This window comes from Leopardus geoffroyi, chromosome A3, assembly GCF_018350155.1.
Source record: "Leopardus geoffroyi isolate Oge1 chromosome A3, O.geoffroyi_Oge1_pat1.0, whole genome shotgun sequence".
In the NCBI taxonomy this organism is placed as follows: domain Eukaryota; kingdom Metazoa; phylum Chordata; class Mammalia; order Carnivora; family Felidae; genus Leopardus; species Leopardus geoffroyi.
This window is the reverse complement of record NC_059336.1, coordinates 60512191-60531795: the sequence shown is the minus strand read 5'-3', so window position 1 is coordinate 60531795 and position 19605 is coordinate 60512191. Positions and strand designations below refer to the sequence as shown.

Sequence of the window (19605 nt, the reverse complement as noted above, 5' to 3'; positions counted from 1 at the left end):
GCAGACTCTGATGGTTTTACTGGAGTTTTCTATCAAATGTTTAAAGAAGTAGTAACACCAATGCTCTATAATCATTTCTGGAATATAGGAGAGGAGACTGAACCTTCTAGATCTTTTTATGAAACTGGTACTACCCTGATGTCAAAGCCAGTCAAAAGTGGTACACACAAAAAGGAAAACTACAAGCTGATATCCTCATAAATATAGATTGCAATAATCGTTAATGAAATATTAACAAATAGACGGGGCGCCTGGGTGGCTCAATTGGTTAAGCATCTGACTTTGGCTCAGGTCATGATCTCATAATGTATGGGTTTGAGCCCTGCATTGAGCTCTGCATGACAGCTCAGAGCCTGGTGTCTGCTTCAGATTCTGTGTCGTCCCCCCCCCCCCCCCCACTGGCCCTCCCCTGCTTGTGCTCACTCTCTCTCAAAAATAAATAAATATACTTAAAAAAATTTAAAAATATTAACAAATAGAATTGAATACACATACATCTTGACAAATAAAAAGAAATAAAAAGAAATGGAATGAATTCAGGTGATGCAAGACTGATTCATGATTCAGAAACCAGTAAGTGTAATCTACCACATTAACAGGTGAAAGAAGAAAAATTGTTTATGATTACACCAATTGATGGAGAAAACTTAAAAAAAATTCTTTTGGTTATTTTTATGTGAAAAAGAAAGCTTTTGACAAGAATACATCACCCAGGGGCGCCTGGGTGGCGCAGTCGGTTAAGCGTCCGACTTCAGCCAGGTCACGATCTCGCGGTCCGGGAGTTCGAGCCCCGCGTCAGGCTCTGGGCTGATGGCTCAGAGCCTGGAGCCTGTTTCCGATTCTGTGTCTCCCTCTCTCTCTGACCCTCCCCCGTTTATGTTCTGTCTCTCTCTGTCCCAAAAATAAATAAACGTTGAAAAAAAAATTAAAAAAAAAAAAAAAAAAAAGAATACATCACCCATTCATGATGAAACTCAGAAAACTAGAAATAGAGGGAAACTTCTTCAGCTTGAAGAAGCTCCGAAGAGCCTGCTTCAGATTCTGTGTGTCTCTCTCTCTTTCTCTCTCTGCCCCTCCTTTACTAATGCTCTCTCTATCTCTCTAAAAAATATTTTAAAAAAAGTTTTTAAATACAGGTTTTGTGAAAATTTTGAAACACTGATGAAAGAAATCTGATTTAAATAAATGGAAAAACTTACTGTGTTCATAGATTGAAAGACAACATGATGAAGTCACAATTTATATTCAAATTCTAGCAAGATACTTTTCGTAGATGTATACAAGATTATTCTAAAATATATTTCAAAAGTCAAAGTTAAGAATAGATAAAACAATTCTCATAATGATTAATAAGGGGAAGAAATCATTCCACCTGATTTTAAAACTTATTATGTAGCTCCATTAATCATGACAATGTAAATGTCTGAAGGAAAGACACATAGATCAGTAAAGCAGAATGGAGGACTCAGAAATAGCCCTATACAAGTACAGCTGAGTGATTTTTGGTGAAGGTGTAAAATGATTAGTGTAAAATGTTGCTGGAGCAGTTGAGTACCCATAGGTGAAAAAAATTAAAATAGATCATAGATTTAAATATAAAACATTAAAGCACCCAACTTTTAGAAGATAACAAAGGTTTTATTTTCAAGACCTATGGCATGATGAAATGTTCTTAGTCATGACACCAAATGCATGATTCATAAAATCTTGGTAAAGAGTACCACATGAAAATTAATTTTTTTTCCTTTAATAAAAATGCTGTTAAATGGATGAAAAAGTGAGCTACAGACTGGAAGAACATATGTATAAACCATATTTGACCAATGACTCATAGAGAACATAAAAAGAGTTCTCAAAATTCAACATTCAGTGCTATTAGAAAATGGGCAAACAATATGAACAGACATTTCACAGAGTACTATTCTGTGAATGAATGACAAACACATGAAAAAATATGTAATTAACCTATCCTTTAAGAAAATGCAAATGAAAATTATTATGGGGCACGTGGGTGGCTCAGTCAGTTAAGTGTCTGACTTCACTTCAGGTCATGATCTCAGGCCCCACATCCGCCTCTGCTGACAGCTCAGAGCCTGGAGCCTGCTTCTGATTTAGTGTCTCCCTCTCTCTACCCCTCCCCTGCTCGTTCGTTGTCTCTCTTTGTCTCTCAAAAATAAATAAATGTTAATAAATTAAAAAAAGAAAAAACTATTATGATATTACCACTTAATTTATTAGAGTATCTTAATGGGAAAGTAGCCATAATATCGAATACTGACTAGGATGTGAAAAAAATGGTTATCTCCATATGTCGCTGGTGTGAATATTAAATGGTAAACCCACTTTAGAAAGTAGCTTTGCTGTTCTTAAAAATCTACACATAACAGTATTTTTAATACCTTTATTTTTTAAGGCCATTAAGTCATAACATTTTTACGGTCTTGATGGAAAAATGTGGCTTGTAAAAACATGAGTCGAGTACAATAGCTTTTTATTTCTGTAAATCGGTAATAAGTTTAGAATAAAGGATTGGGGGCTGTCACAGGAAACATTATTAGGACTGTTACAGCATTATTAAAGGAAAAAGTGGTTTGCAGAAAGACATACCTACAGAAAAGTATTTTTTACAGATTCCTTAAAGCTTTTAAAGCTTTTGTTACCACCATGGCTGCATTTTAGGTTTGACTCTTAAGTTTATTGAAATCGTAAGCTGTAGTTTATAGTGGGTAGGTATAGGAGTAGCACTGAAAATGTAGGTATACTCTAAAGTTTCAGCTTAGGGGTGCCTGGGTGGCTTATTTGGTTAAGCGTCCCACTGTTGATTTAGGCTCAGGTCATGATCTCATGGTTCGTGAGATTAAGCCCCGCGTTGGGTTTTGTGCTGACAGCACGGAACCAGCTTGGGGTGTGTTCTCTCTCTCTCTCTCTCTCTCTCTCATTCTCTTTGTCTCTCAAAATAAATAAATAAACTTTAAAAACCAAATTTCAATGTTTTGGCTTAAATCACTAATATGATACGTATGTTGTTTTCATGTCCTGACATTGTAATATGGTTTACTCTTTATGACCTTTTCCTGAGTCTGGAGCAGCAAGTTCAGTATGTATCAAAGGAACACTTGAGAAACCATTGTGGTTAAGACTCAAGTTTTGTTATATATCACTGATATATTTTGTAGCTATGTTTGAATTTTTCAAATAATGTCAGACACTTGATTATTTCCCATTTTTAGAGAAGGCAGCACAATTCTGGTGTCAGATTTGGGCTTGAGTTCCTGGCATACTACTTTCTAGCCTTTTGTAAATTCTTTTTATCATCTTTAAGCTTAACTTCATAGAGTTGTTGTGAGGAGTAAATGATACATAGTATGTCTAGTGGTTGAACAGCACAGTGCTTTGATATATGATAAGCACCCAAAAATTGTCAGTCTTTTATAACTGGCCAGAAGAAGCCTTTCAGACTCAAAAGCATACAGATGTAGTCCTATATACTGTTACTCTGGAGATGTTTGTTAATGAGTGGTCTGGAAATATATCCAGTCACAAGCTATTCTGATGAGATGAATATAGTTCAGGTAAGAGATGGCAAATTTTTGGAGGTGAGGTGACAAGCTTCAATCATTAACCATCTTCCCATCTCACCCTGTTTTTATAAGCTGCTGTGGTGTGACATAGTGGCAGAGATGCCTTTGGAGAGTGCTGGTTGAGCTTGGCTAGGCTTTGGTTTCTGTTACTTAATGAGACCTAAGGATGGTTCTTGATTCTTTCCCTTCTATATACAATACATCCAGTTGGTCACTTAAGTGCTACTGATTGATCCCCTTAATATTTATCTTCTATCATCTTGCTTGCAACTACTACAAGTCAGGTGTTTATCATTTCTCCTTATAATTAACTATCAAAGCTCCTACCAACTGGTTTTCCTACTTCCTAACTAGTTGGGATTCTGCCCTGCTACTCATACCAAAGGTAGCTTTCTAAAATGCAAATTTGACTTTGTAAGCAGAGTTAAGAGCTCTGGCAGTAGAATCAGAACTTCTGGGTTCAAATTCCATCTCTTCCTTGTGTGATCCTAAGTTAAATTCTCTGTACCTTGGTTTCTACATTTATTAAGAATATTTCAAATCGAACCCACAGTCACCTGGAAAGATGGCTAAAGATACACTGCTAAACTCCTAGCCCACTACTGGGTCCCTTGATCTTGGGTTGGATCACGAAATCCATAACTTATGAAAAACATCTCAGTTGGTTCAGATACCCCTTTATGAGTCTTCCTAAGATACCATGCACTTTGTCTTTAGGTTTTTGTACTCCTTGTGTCTGATGGGCACACCTACTTTGTCCAGCTAACTCTTGTTCCTCCTTTAGTACTTCGTTCCAGGTCTGAAGGGTCTGACTTTCTGATTGTGGATTTTGTGCTTTAGGAAGTCATCTCTAGTGCTCAGTGTTCTATAATCTTCCTCAAATACACTGTCTAAAATATAGGAAAAAGGTAATATATTTGTTGTAGACAACTGTTATAAAAGCATAAATTTCTTCACTGCTTGGCATTTGGCATTTTGCAAATTTCTGGCTTACTGATTTGCTGTCTCTTCTAAGATCCTTGGGAATAAATTTTATATCCTCAGTGTCTTGTAAATCTTAAAATTGTATTAAAATTATTAATCTTAAAATCTAAAAGTTATTCTTTTAGGAAATTTTCTTTACTGAAATGAAACATCTTTATAACAAGGTCTGCAGAGTGGGGGTCATGATGCATCAAGTCTTTGTTTTCTTATTGTATCATTTATTTGGATTCATCTATCTTTCATATTTGTACATCTTTGACCTCCTGGATTTTCTGTAGTTTTTAACCGGAACTTAGTTTGATTTATTCCAGTATTTGTAGGTGAGGACATTGTGGGATAGAACCAGAAATGAAATCAAGAATGTAAAACATTGTGAGATTTGGTTCTGGGGTTTTAGATGTTTTTGTGTTTTATTTAGTGAATCATTTCTAATTCATTTAGATTTAGATGTGTGGTTGTCTTGCTCAAGGCATTCAAACTTTGTGCATCTTAGTTTTCCTGTTGGTAAAGTGACAGACTAGATGGTCTCTAAAGTTTCTTCCAGCTCTAAAATTTTTGCTATTCCAAGTAAAAATTGAATAGGTGTTCAAATATTTAGCTGTTGCTATTACAAATAAAGTAATAAGACTCATTTTATCTTTTAAGCTCTCTCCATTTTATAAATAATTCCTTTAGGCACACATAAACTTTGTTATCAGCAAAAGTTAATTTCTTTCTCTTGTTTACCTAGATTTTCCTGGACCTCCTGATTATAGTTCTTTCTGATTTGAGTGTGTTCTCGAAATAGATGCGGGAGGCTGATAAGTAGATACAACTCAAGTGTTGTCATGAAAGAACTTGCCAAATGATTTTTCTCACTGGGCTGCTAATGAGAAAAGTCAAAATGATATATTTCTCTGTTAATGTGGTAGATTATTTTGCTCTTGAGTAACATTTAGGTCTTCTTTGTTTTCATTTAAGTGCCAAGGATGACATTGATCTTGATGCCTTGGCTGCAGAAATAGAAGGAGCTGGTGCTGCCAAGGAACAGGAACCTCAAAAGTCAAAGGGGAAAAAGAAAAAGGAGAAAAAAAGGCAAGACTTTGAGTAAGTATATTTTAAATATATTTGATTTTTATCAGCTTTGGTATTAGATTCACTTATTAAATTAATTTGGTGCCTCAAAATATATTTTAATCCTTTCTAGTGAAGATGATATCCTGAAAGAACTGGAAGAATTGTCTTGGGAAGCTCAAGGCATCAAAGCTGACAGAGAAAGTGCTGCAGTAAAGGTGAAAGACCCTTGTTACCTATTCTGCATCCTAGTGCCAGTTTTAGGCAGCTGCCTTTTAGAAGCTTTCGAGCAGTGTGAATATGTTAATTAAAAGTTTCTATAGATTCTGCTGCCAAAGGGGAAAAACAATTTTTAAGAAAGAAATACGTTGTAAAACCCAACACAGATACAAAGACATTTTATTTGGGATTTCAGAGGTATTTTGTGATATGTTGCTCGTTCACAATTGGTACATTTGGAGATAAAATGTTCCTGTCTCTGTCTCCAGTGTTCTTTGATCTTTCTTTTTCATTCTTTGAATTTGGATAGCCTAAAGTAATTGGAAAGTGATAGACATATTTTTTTTCATTCAGCTTCCTTGTAGGCTTTGTATACCATTTGAAGAAGGTAGTAAATGTGGACTGATGATTAGTACTTGTTTCAGAGCACCTGGATTCTGAAATTTACAGTGAATGTGAAATGTGCCTGAGGTCTAGGCTAGCTTCTGGTACTTGATTGAGTTTTATATTCTTGAAAAAAATGACCTTATTTTGAAGTTATTTGGAGAATTTTTTCTATGCATACTTAATAAAGTACATGATTGAGGAGTCTCAGTTATTTTAAAACATAAAATATAACTTAATATTTTTAACAATGGAATTGTTTTAGCCAACAGAAAATAATGAAGGAGAATCCACCTCAAAACAAGATAAAAAAAAGAAAGGACAGAAAGGCAAAAAACAAAGTTTTGATGATAATGATAGTGAAGAATGGGAAGATAAAGATTCAAAATCGAAAAAATCTGCAAAGCCAAAAGTGGAAATGTACTCTGGGAGTGATGATGATGATGATGATTTTAATAAACTTTCTAAAAAAGCTAAAGGGAAAGCTCAGAAATCAAGTAAAAAAGGGGATGGCTCAGAAGATGATGAGGATAACAGTAAAAGAATTAAAGAGCGTTCCAGAGTAAATTCTTCGGGTGAAAGTGGTGATGAATCAGATGAATTTTTGCAGTCTAGAAAAGGACAGAAAAAAAATCAAAAAAATAAGCCAGGTCCTAATGTGGAGAGTGGGAATGAAGATGACGACTCCTCCTTCAGAATTAAGACAGTGGCCCAAAAGAAGGCAGAAAAGAAAGAACGGGAAAGAAAAAAGCGAGATGAAGAAAAAGCAAAACTGCGGAAGCTGAAAGAAAAAGAAGAGCTAGAGACTGGGAAAAAGGATCAGAGTAAACAATCTCAAAAGAAATCTGAAGAAGAAACTATAAAATCCAAAGTGACCCTTGATGTTGGAGCAGTCCCTACTTCTGAAGAGAAAGGAGAGACGCCCACAGCTGCTGAAGGTTGGTAATATTATTAAGGAAAGGGCTGTAGGCATGGACTCACAGTCTGAGTTTCGCCCCAAGGTCATTTTTTTTTAAGTTTATGTATTTATTCTGAGAGAGAGTGTGTGCTCACATGTGTGCAAGCAGGGGTGAAGTGGAGGGGAGAGAGAATCCCAAGCAGGCTCTGTGCTGTAAGTGTGGAGCCCACTGCAGGGCTTGATCTCACGACTTGTGAGATCATGACCTGAGCCGAATGAAAATCAAGAGTTGGACACTTAACCGACTGAGCCACCCACGTGGCCCCAGAAATTTTGTTTTTTGTCCTTGGTTGTAAAGGGACTTAAGTTGTAAGAAGAAGCGTTAAAAAATTTTTTTTAATGTTTATTTATTTTGAGAGAGACAGAGAGAGAGACGAACAGCGTAAGCATGGGAGGGGCAGAGAAGGAGGGAGACACAGAAACTGAAGCAGGCTCCAGGCTCTGAGCTGTCAGCACAGAGCCCCATGCCAGGCTTAAACCCACGAACTGTGAGATCATGACCTGAGCCGAAGTCAGTTACTTAACCGACTGAACCACCCAGGTGGGAAGAAGCCTTTTAAAAATTAATCTAGGGATGCTTGCGTGGCTCATTGGGTTAAGCATCCAACTCTTGATCTCAGGGTCATGAGTTCAAGCCCTATATTGGACTCCAAGCTGGGCATGAAGCTTACTTTAATTAATTAAGAAAGTAAGTAAGTACTTTTGATTTTCATTGTTAAACATTTATATATATATATATGTATATATATATATATACACGTATACGTGTATATATATATATACGTATACGTATATATATAGTTTAAAATGTCTAAAATGGTTTGTGTACAGACTAGGATTTTTATAGAATTTCACTGTGAAAACAGTTTCGGTGCTGACAATACTGGAAGGTCTAAAGTGATATATATATTCCTTTTGATGTCTCAGTATCAGATAATGAATTCTTTTCCTGTTTTTAAAAGCCCAATTTAATCTATGAAATACAAAAGCAAAAACATGCTAAAACTAATTAACATCTTTTAAGCAACTGTGAGCCAAGTTTTGTTTTCTTTTTTGGTAGAACCAATTAATGAAAAGTAAGCTTTCTAGCTAGAATTCTTCTTTTTCAGAAGAATAAAGATAAAATGATTCATACAGCTTGTTCAAAAAATTTTCTTTTCAATGTTTATTTATTTTTGAGAGAAAGAGTGCAAGTAGGGGAGGGGTGGAGAGAGAGGGAGACAGAGAATCTTAAGCAGGCTCTAGGCTCTGAGCTGTCAGCACAGAGCCCGACGCGAGGCTCGAAGTCTCAAACTGCGAGATCATGACCTGAGCTGAAGTCGGACGCTTAGCCGACTGAGCCACCCAGGTGCCCCTCATACAGCTTTTTTGAAGACTAGAAAACTTTAAAATTTTTTTTTTTTTTTTTCCCCAACGTTTATTTATTTTTGGGACAGAGAGAGACAGAGCATGAACGGGGGAGGGGCAGAGAGAGAGGGAGACACAGAATCGGAAACAGGCTCCAGGCTCTGAGCCATCAGCCCTGAGCCCGACGCGGGGCTCGAACCCACGGACCGCGAGATCGTGACCTGGCTGAAGTCGGACGTCCAACCGACTGCGCCACCCAGGCGCCCCAAGACTAGAAAACTTTTAATGGAAAAATTGACATATCTTTTTTAACCAAATTTGTATTATCTGGACATCTTTGAAGAGTAATACCACAAAAGTAGCTTCATAAACTTTAATTCTTTGGCATAATGCTCCAGAGTTCTTAGAAGATAGTTATCTATATTTTTATATTTTATCTTTTTTTTTAATGTTTTTATTAATTTATTTTTGAGACAGAGACAGAGCATGAGCAGGGGAGGGACAGAGAGAGAGGGAGACACAGAATCCGAAGCAGGCTCCAGGCTCTGAGCTGACAGCACGGAGCCCGACGCAGGGCTCGAACTCACGGAGTGTGAGATCATGACCTGAGCTGAAGTCGGATGCTCAACCGACTCAGCCACCCAGGTGCCCCTATATTTTATCTTTCTAATATCCCCTCAAGGTAGGCATCATTCCTATCCTCCTCTTCTTTAAAAAAAAAATTGTTTTATGTTTTTATTTTATTTTTGAGAGAGAGTGCAAACGGCGTTGGGGCAGAGAGACAGGGAGACACAATTTGAAGCAGGCCCCAGGCTCTGAGCTGTTGGCACAGAGCCTGACGTGGGGCTGAACTCACGACGGTGAGATCATGACCTGAGCTGAAGTCAGACACTTAACCAGCTGAGCCACCAAGGTGCCCCCATCCTCTTTTAGAAGTAAAACTATCTACTAAATTTCGGCAGGAATTAAGATACCATGGATTAAGTGATACATTAGATACAGTATATCTTCTTCCTGCTGACTGAATCCTCCTGTCTTATTGGATATCCCAGGACAATTTAGAGCAATGCTAGCATTGAAGCCAACTCAGTTTTTTGGAGCTGTTCTGTACCTCTCGAGAAACCTTACCCTGCTGCTGGCATCAACCTCAGCCCAATATGGTCTTTGAATTCTGGGGGCTGCTTATCACTGTGTTAGGAAACCACTTTTTAAAAAACACTTTGCCTCTGTTCTTTTTTGGTAGATGACAATGAAGGAGACAAAAAGAAAAAAGATAAGAAGAAAAAGAAAGGAGAAAAGGAAGAAAAAGAGAAGGAGAAGAAAAAAGGACCTAGCAAAGCCACAGTTAAAGCTATGCAAGAAGCTCTGGCTAAGCTTAAAGAAGAAGAAGAACGACAAAAGAGAGAAGAGGAGGAACGCATAAAACGGCTTGAAGAGTTAGAAGCTAAACGTAAAGAAGAGGTATGTTTTCATGAAGTTGTGTTTAATTTAAGGTCTGTGCTCTGTAAGGTATCTTTAATCTTCTTCTTCTAAAAATGTCATAGTTGTATGGTAATTCAATTACATTATTATTCAGATGTAAACAATAAGATGAAGCAATATAGAAAATTCTACCTTTATTTACTCAGGTGCAGAAGTTGGTTATATATCCACTCCAATACTTGGTCTACTCTCATATAATGTTAATTATTATGTACACTGTTGAAGTATTTTCGTTTGTGGCATCTGGGTATTTCAGTCAGTTAAGCATCCAACTCTTGATTTCAGCCCAGGTCACGATCTTACAGTTTGTGGGTTCGAGCCCTGCATTGGGATTCTCTCTCTTCTCTCTCTCTGCCCCTCCTTTGCTCGTGTTGTCTCAAACATAATTAAGTAAACATTTAAAAAATAATATTTATTTTCATTTGGGTATTCATAATGTAATACTTTGCATGTATTTCAAGAGCTTTGTTTGAATTTGTGTTCTTGACATTTAAATTTCATAATTATGTCAATACGATTTTTGTCTGATATGTACTCCTATGCAGGAAAGACTAGAACAAGAAAAGAGAGAAAGGAAAAAGCAAAAAGAAAAAGAACGAAAAGAACGCTTGAAAAAAGAAGGGAAACTTTTAACTAAATCCCAGAGAGAAGCCAGAGCCAGAGCTGAAGCTACTCTTAAACTTCTACAAGCTCAGGGTAAGTAGTATTTTTAACTAACTGAATAGTCTAGAAGCTTCTGTCATGCAGTTATAGGTCTGTAATGGTCAAAAGGAGAGTAGAAGTCAGAGAATTTCTATGAAAATGCTGTGGAAAAAGTCAAATAAAAATGTAAAGAATAGGGACACCTGGTTGGCTCAGTTGGTAGACCATGCATCTCTTGGTTTCAGGGCATGCATTCAAGCCCCAGGTTGGGTATAGAGCTTATTTAAAGAAAAGTGTAAAGAATAGGTAAGATAATTACATTATTTAGGGAGGTGACTTCTATATGATGATGAAAATTTATGTGTAAATGATAGTATGTCTGTAAATAAGTTTTTGTTTCCCCCACAATAAACAAAGAGAATACAGTAAAATCAATCACCAAGTATCTGTTACTCAGTTTCAACAATTGTCAGTATTTAACCGTTCTTGTTTTCTCTCTCTCCACTGACTTTTTTTCCTCAAGTATTTTAAAGTGAATTTTAAACACCATATTATTTTACTCCTTTTTACTTTATTATTTTACTCCTATTTTACTAACAAATGAGGACTTTTTTTTTTTTTACATTAAGTAGATTTTGTATTACATATAACAAAATTAATTTCTTGATAGCATCTGGTTGTCTATGTATAGTTTTTCCCCTTATATCCACAGTGTTTTTTATAATTTGTTTGTTTGAATCAGGATCCAGATTAGATCCACATGTTGCCTTTGGTTGATATGTCTGTCTCTCACTGATACTATTACCCATTCTTGGTTTTGGTATGCCATTTATTAGTTGTAGATACTGGGTTATTTGGAATTTCTCATATTCTGAATTTGTCTAATTGCATTCTCCTGGTCTTGGCTAATAAACTTCTCTATCTGTTAAAATTTCCTATATCTAGCAGCTTGGCTTTTCCAAGTGGTACTATGTACTTCCTGTTGCCTCATGTCCGGAGGCATGTGATCTGGTTGTCTCACTTTTAGTGATACCAAGATTGATTATTGGGTTAGGTATTGGCAGCTTTGTCCATTATACAAGTAATCCACTGATTTTTCACCTAATAATTTAATATCCAATTAGTGATCATTGCCTGTATCAAGGAGCTCATTAGGAATTGCAGAGTTGTGATATACTGTCATTCCTTTTGCATTTATTAGCTATAATCTTTGTTTAAAGAAGAACTTTCCCTGAAATACAGTTCATGCAGGAAAGCCGGGATAAATGCTTAATTATTTTCCTTCATTAATCCTCAGGATAATAAATTGATGTCTTAGCAACTTCCAAAGGTGATCAGTGAGTGTAATTTTGTTTTTTGGATCTGTATTATTTTAATGGGGTTTTATGTAATTTACATGTTTTTATCTCATGAAATCATTTATTTTTTTTAATACTCAAAATTGTCCCATCTTTGGCCAGCGGGACCTCATTTAGGTTGGTCCCTCTGATTTTTTCCACACAACCACAGTATTCTTTGACCTCTACCTCACTTTCTAACACAACAAGGTATCTATGGTACATCTTACACATTTTCTGCCCTAGACCTGAAATCACCTGTTTATACAAGGAGCCCTAGTTCTTTTAGTTTAGAGACCATAATCTGGACATGTAATTATGTTTCTGACAGATAAGATGATTTAAAATAGTTTCTCTGCTCCATTGAGAAGAATATTGAGAAGAAGACCTCTCTTAATTTCTTGTTCTTACATTTCACAGATTTTTATATGACAGTAATTTTGGTGCTTTTGCTATAATTACAGTAATAGGTACCATTTATTTCGTATTTATTAAGTAACTGATATTGTCATAAACCTTTGACATTGTCTCTTTCCTTTTAAGAATCTAGTAAGTATTTTCATTCCCATCATTCATTCCCAAACTCCAAGTTTAAACTGTTTGCCCAGTGTCATGGAGCTGAGATTTAAACTGATCTGTGTGACCACCTCTTTATTATGCATTATATGTTGAGCTGGCAGCAGTAAATGTAGAGAAACACAGTACTTGGATCAAAAAGTTTATTCTTAATTGGGGATGTAGTTTTTTAAAGATGAAATTAGAGAACAAATATGAGTACAACTAGCACCCAGATACAAGATTTGACTGGTGACTATTTGGATGTCTAAAAGCACTCATGAAGAAATTGGGATGGGACCAAGCAGGGAATAATTTTCCATTCTTAGAAATGTTTTATGGAGTAGTTTGACTTGTACTTATGCGATTAGATGAAAATTATAATTAAGTAGACACTGCCCCCAATGTGGGGCTTGAACTCATGACCCTAAGATCAAGAGCTAGCCAAGAACCCCCCCTGTAATTTAATATGATGATCATTAGGACGGGTTTGGAAGAGATGGTCTCTCGAGTGGCATCTCTCCCCTTGGGCTCTTATTTTTCATAATGTTGCTCAATATTTGTCCTCTTACTCATTCCCTATGTATTGATAAAAAGTCCAAGCTCCTTAGCTTGATATTAAAGGCCTCCATAGTATGCTCATTGAGTCATCTCAAAAGAAGCTACATTGTTTTGTTTCACCTTATCTTTCAAAGCTACCTTGTTGGGTAAAGATCAGGTACCACATTCATTACCTAGAATAATATAAAACTTATTTATTGAGCCCAAAATGTGTTTGAGAGTGTAGGTATCTGCCGGTGTTTTCTGATAATTACTCTGAATTGTGTAGCAGATAGCGTTTTCAGTCAGTTCTATAGCCTTTAGCCTATTAACTACTAACCATATAGCAAGTACTTTACAAATAATTTGAAATTAATTCACTTCAGGCAAAGAGTTTCTGTGTGAATTTGATTGTAATAATCTCAGTTTGCAAGGTGAATGGAATATCTGAACACACACGTTGATGTTGACTACAAATATAACAGTTTATTAAACATTCCCTAACTCGAAGAATAGTCTGTTGATTAAGTCTGCAGTGTTGTTGTGACCACCCTTCAGTTCATCTAACTTACAGTTTCCCCTCCCAGGTCCCTGCTTTTACTTACTAGGGGTAGGCTGCTGGGCAGGGATATCTCTGGTCAACTGGATTATCTCCACATTGTCAGCTGGCTTTATCCTTTTATTTTAGTTTGTCTTACCAAACGATAGCTCTGATTTTATAATTCTGGCCAATCTCATTACTTACATACATGCGTTCATTCAGTACTTTAAAGTTAAGAACATTTAAATGATTTCCTTCTGTTAATGACTTCATTCCAGACCCCACAGTAAATAGTTTTTATTGTTTTATAAAATTTCTGCCCTATGTGAGACTGTGTCAGTAATCCAGCAAATGGAAAGTAACCTCTCTTAGGAGTTTGTTATAGGAATGGAGAGGAAGGATTGTAATAGAGAACCATTCCATGTCTGGGATTTACTAGTAACTGTTGACTGATGAAGATGTATTCTCCTCAGATTCAGTAATGTTACTTGCAGATCAGATTTGACATTGGTTTGTACTGCCATGTCTTTTTTTTTTCAACTTTTTTTTTTTTATTTATTTTTTTTGGGACAGAGAGAGACAGAGTATGAACGGGGGAGGGGCAGAGAGAGAGGGAGACACAGAATCGGAAACAGGCTCCAGGCTCCGAGCCATCAGCCCCGAACTCGAACTCACGGACCGCAAGATCGTGACCTGGCTGAAGTCGGACGCTTAACCGACTGCGCCACCCAGGCGCCCCTGTACTGCCATGTCTTAATTTGACAAAATTTGTTTGCTCTATTTAAGAGAAAATATGAAGTGTTCAAAACTGGATAGTAAGAACCATGAATTCAGATAAAAACAGATTTGTGATCTGACACTAACCTTTTCATTTTGGATAAGTCACTTTCTCATTGAATCTTACTTTTGACCAGCTTTTGACCAGCTGTGAAGCTGGCCATAGTTGAAAAAAAGTAAACTTAATGACTTTGTTTTGTAATGGTAATGAAACTTCTGTTATACTTAGTATTAGTTTTTTATTTGTATTGTAACAAATTTAGTAGCTTAAAAAGACACAAAATTTATTACTTTGAAATTCTCTAAATCAGATGTCTGATGTGGGTCTCACTGGTTTAAGGTGTTGGCAGGCCTGCATTCCTTTCTGGAGTTTCTAGGGTAGAACCAATTCCCTTGTTGTCTTCTAGAGGCATTCATATTACTTGGTTCATGATGCCCTTCTTTCATCTTCAGAGCCATCAGTATTGCATAATGCTGACTATTTTTCCATGGGTACATCATCCTCTGACTTCAGCCTGTACCTCAGAGAAAGGTTCTTCATTTTTAAAGGATCTCATGCAGTTGATTAGGTTGGGCTCACTTGGATAATCCAGGATAATGTCTCTCATCTCAAGTCCTTAGGCTTATTCACATCTGCAGTGTCTTTTTTTGCCATGTTAGGTAACATATTCACATGTCCTGGGGATTAAGACCTGGATGTTTTGGGGCAGGGGGAGGCATTATTCTATTTACTATGCACTTAATTTTCATCTTATTTGTGAGTTCATTACAAAGAAAACATTTTGTGAGTGTCATATTTTCACTGTATCTTTCAAAGACAAAAATACAGATTTTTAAATATGTTTATGTTAAATGTTTAAATAGAGATCAGTGACCATATTACTCTGAAACATGCTGGAGGTTACCTGATGCTATTTATTTGCCATGTCTTGTTACTTTAGTGCTTAAATTGGAGAATTCAAGACAAACAAGGCTGATTAATTATATTGAGGATGAAAAGGCATATAAATAGTAGCATATTTTTCATTACTACTAAAGTATTTGGAAGAATAGGTGTTAAATTAGTATCTACTCTGGGGCGCCTGGGTGGTTCAGTCAGTTGGGCGGCCGACTTCGGGTCGGGTCATGATTTTGCGGTCCATGAGTTCGAGCCCCGCGTTGGGCTCTGTGCTGACAGCTCAGAGCCTGGAGCCTGTTTCAGATTCTGTGTCTCCCTCTCTCTGACCCTCCCCCATTCATGCTCTGTCTCTCTCTCTCTCTCAAAACTAAATAAATGTTAAAAAAAAAAAATTAGGATCTACTTTTAATTTCTCTTGTTTCTGTCAGATTGTTAGAGGCATTTATTCTGAAGTGAAAAGGATAGATTAAAGGTAGAATTTACCTTTTTTTCAACTGTGGCTTCATTTTGGATTTTCTAATTTTTATTGTCTGTTTCAGTTCATAGTCCAAAATTTATGGAGTAAGTAGAGCTAGTGAAGGTTTTTGAGGACCTTGTGGGAAATGTGGGAAAAGGAGTTGTAGAATTTCTGTCCTTTCAGCTGTGAAATTCTTTATATATTTTTACAAAATTTTTAAAGCTTATTTATTTTGAGAGAGAGTGAGCTAGGGAGCACAAGTAGGGGGAGAGGCAGGGAGAGAGACTCCCAAGCAGGCTCTGCATTGTCAACGCAGAGCCCTGCACAGGGCTTGATCCCACAAACCATGAGATGACCTGAGCCCAAATCAAGAGTTGGATGCTTAACCCACTGGGCCATCCACGCACCGCTGTAAAATTCTTAAATTTCTTTGTTCACTTTGAATTGCATACATTGTTGAATGATCTTTTTTTTTTTAGTGAGAATTTTTTTAATATTTATTTATTTTGAGAGAGAGAGAGAACGAGAACACAAGTGAAGAAGGGGCAGAGAGAGAGGGAGACACAGAATCTGAAGCAGGCTCTAGGCTCTGAGCTATCAGCACAGAGCCCGATATGGGGCTCAAATTCACAAACTGGCGAGATCATGACCTGAGCCGAAGTCGGTTGCTTAACCAACTGAGCCACCCAGGCGTTCCGAATGATCATTATTTTTAAAACAGAGTGGTGCACACATGGTTACTTCTTTTTGAAGAGAGGAGTCAGGGAAAGGGGTCTCTGATGTCTGAAGAGTTTGAAGGGACTCCCCCCCCCCTTTTTTTTTTTAACTTTTGAAGCCAAATAGCAGCTCCACTTAAATGGAACTTCAAAACATAAAGGGTAAAGTTCTGAGAGTACCTCATATTTTTTGGCCAGAGGGACGAGAGGGGCTCCTGGGAGCCAGAGAGTGTAGGGGAAATTGCAGGGTGGGGGAGAAGTGACAGAAGAATCCTGTAATTCTGTTGATGAATGGACATAAATCCTAGGCTTACTATATAGTTCTGTGTGTTTAGAAGAGACCCAAAAAAGGATAGTCAAAACTTTAAGAACTAATCCATGATATAAACCAGTGCCCAAGACCCAGATTTACCTCTATGGCTCATGTATGTACCAGGTAAAATACTGATTCTAAGTATACTGTGGAAATCTGTTATAAATGTTCTAATTTCTGTAGCAGCCATTAAATAAGATTAAAACTAAAAGTTAATAGATAAATTAAAAAGGAAATCTAAAGTATATTCAAATAATCCACAAGAAAGCAGGAGAAGGTGAAAAGGGAAATGGAAAACAGAGGTAACAAATCAAATAATAAAATGATAGACTTAAAACCAACTGCATTAATAATTAAAATATGAATAGTCTAAAGATATCAATTAAAAGAGACTGTCAGAAACCAAGAGCCAGCTAGCTATGTGCTGTCTGCAGTAAATCCACTTTAAGTGTACTGATATAGATAAAATGGTAAAAACAGATACCAAAAGAAAGCTGAAGTTGTTATATTAATCTGAAGTACTTCAGAACAAGTAAAATTACCAAAAATAAAGACCTACATTGCATATGATAAAAAGTGAATGCCTCATAACTTTATAACAATCTTACGTGTACCTAACTACAAGTTCACAAACATTCACCAAAATAGACCATTTTTGGGGAACCATAAAATAAATGCTAAAACATTTAAAAGATTTGAAATCTTACAGTGTTTTCTGGGGGACCAAAACAGAATTAAACTAGAAATGAATAATAGAAATATATCTACAAAATCAGTAAATATTTAGAAATTAAACCACATTTCTTATTAACCCCTGAGCCCAGGAGAAGCTCTTATTGAAAATTAGAAAATATCTTGAATTAGAAGAAAAAAAAAAAAGAAGGAAAACACAGCATATTAAAATTTGTGGGGTGCAGCTAAAGCAGTTCTTAGAGGGGAATTTGTAGTATTAAAATGCTTGTTTTAGAAAAAGAAGGTCTCAAATCAATAGTCTAAGCTTCCCATTTAAACTAAAAAAAAAAAAGGCAGAAAGAAAAATGCAGAAAACAATGTAGTATAAAACAAGACTTAATAGAGAATCATTGAAACCAAAAGTTAGTACTTTGAAAAGATCAATAAAAATGATAAACTTCTAGATTGGCTAAGAAGAAAAAAGAGACAAGACACAAATTACTGATACCATGAGGAAAGAGTGGGGAGGGATATCATCATTACAGATTTCCAGGTGTTAAAATGATAAAGCAATATAATGAACAGCTCTGTGCTAATAGATTGAAAAGCGTAAGATAAAATAGGGCCATTCCTTAAAAGACACAAACTATCAAAACTTAAAATCTATCATGATGAAGTGGATTTTATCCTGGGAGTGAAGGCTGGTTCCATTTTGAAAATCAGTGAATGTGTTTAAAGAAGCAAAACTACATGGATGCAGAAGAATCATTTGACAAAATTCAGTAAGCATATATGATAGAAATTCACAAAGTAGAAAAGTTCCTTATTTTGCTAAAAGAGATCTACAAAAAAAAAATACACAATTGTTGCACTTAATGATGAATTATGGCTGCTAAACCCTAATATTGTAATTAAGGCAAGGATGTCCATTCTCACCACAATCATTCCACATTGTACTGGAACATCCTAGAGTTGTAATTAGGGGAAAGAAAGAAAAAAAAGTAAAAGACATACAGATTGAAAGGAAGAAGTAAAACTCTATTTACAGATGACAATTGTTTACATAGAAACTACTGTGAAATACCACTGAAAAAACATGAAACCCTACAACCAATAAGTGAGATTAACAAAGTTATAGATAGGGCCAGCATGCAAATACCAATTGTATATCTGTATGCTAGCCATTAACAGCTGAAAATCAAAACCATATTATTTACAATAGCACCCCACCCCAAAAATACATTGAAACAGTTATAATTCTAATATTTGTGGGACCTATATGCTGAAAACTATAAAAAAAAAACACTGACGAAAATTATCAGAGAACTTTGTAAATGGAGAAATGTTGCATTCATGGATAGGAAAACGATATTAAGATAATCAGTTCTCCGAAATGATCTGTAGATTCAGTGCAATCCCAGTCAGCAGTAGGATATTTTATGAGTATCTATAAGCTATTTCTAAAGTGTGTATGAAGAGATGAAGGAGTTAGAATGGCCAAAATAATTTTGAAAAGAATATACTTGAAAGACTCAGAATATTGTACCTGATTTCAAGACTTACTGTAAAGCTGCAGTCATCAGTACAGTGTGATAATGGCAAAAGCGGCAATAAAGACAAATAGATCAATATAATAGTCTGTATATGGTCAGTTTGTTTTTTTCTGTCATAGGTAAAAGGCAGTTTATTAAGTAAAATACAGTATTAGCAACAACTGATACAATTGGGAATCAATATGCAAAAACAAAAACCCAAAAGCCTCGTCCTAAATCTCATTAAATAAAAATTAACACAAAAAAGATCATAAATCTAAGTATAAAATGTACAACTATAAAACTTTAGGGGAAAACATAGTGGAAAGTCTTTGTGACCCTGTGTTAGTGATTAGTTTAACTTCAAAAGCATAATTCATAAAAGGAACAAATTTGAGGAAGTCCAGTTAAAAACTTGTTCTGCAAAAGACACCATTGAGACAGTTCAGAGACAGTACCTCAAAATCACGTATCTGACAAGGGATTAATATGCAGAATATGAGAAGATAACTCTGTATTCAACAATAAGAAAAGCAACAACCCTATTTAAAAATGGGCAAAAGATTTGAACAGAAACTTAAACTATAAGCAATGAAAAGAATGTTTAACATTAGTCA

The 19605-nt window shown here is 36.0% G+C and overlaps 1 protein-coding gene across 4 annotated transcripts in view; it reads left to right on the top strand.

Annotated features, from left to right (window-relative positions):
* EIF5B (eukaryotic translation initiation factor 5B) overlaps positions 1-19605 on the top strand; it is a 94524-nt gene that overhangs the window by 29183 nt on the left and 45736 nt on the right. For 2 of the 4 annotated variants that reach the window (XM_045445723.1, XM_045445722.1), the window contains exons 3-8: positions 3066-3097; positions 5526-5651; positions 5752-5836; positions 6487-7159; positions 9770-9987; positions 10554-10704. In XM_045445723.1, coding sequence (XP_045301679.1) covers positions 3066-3097; positions 5526-5651; positions 5752-5836; positions 6487-7159; positions 9770-9987; positions 10554-10704 — 1285 coding nt within the window. The remainder of the gene's footprint in view (positions 1-3065; positions 3098-5525; positions 5652-5751; positions 5837-6486; positions 7160-9769; positions 9988-10553; positions 10705-19605) is intronic. The other 2 variants (XM_045445725.1, XM_045445726.1) reach the window with 1 other exon arrangement.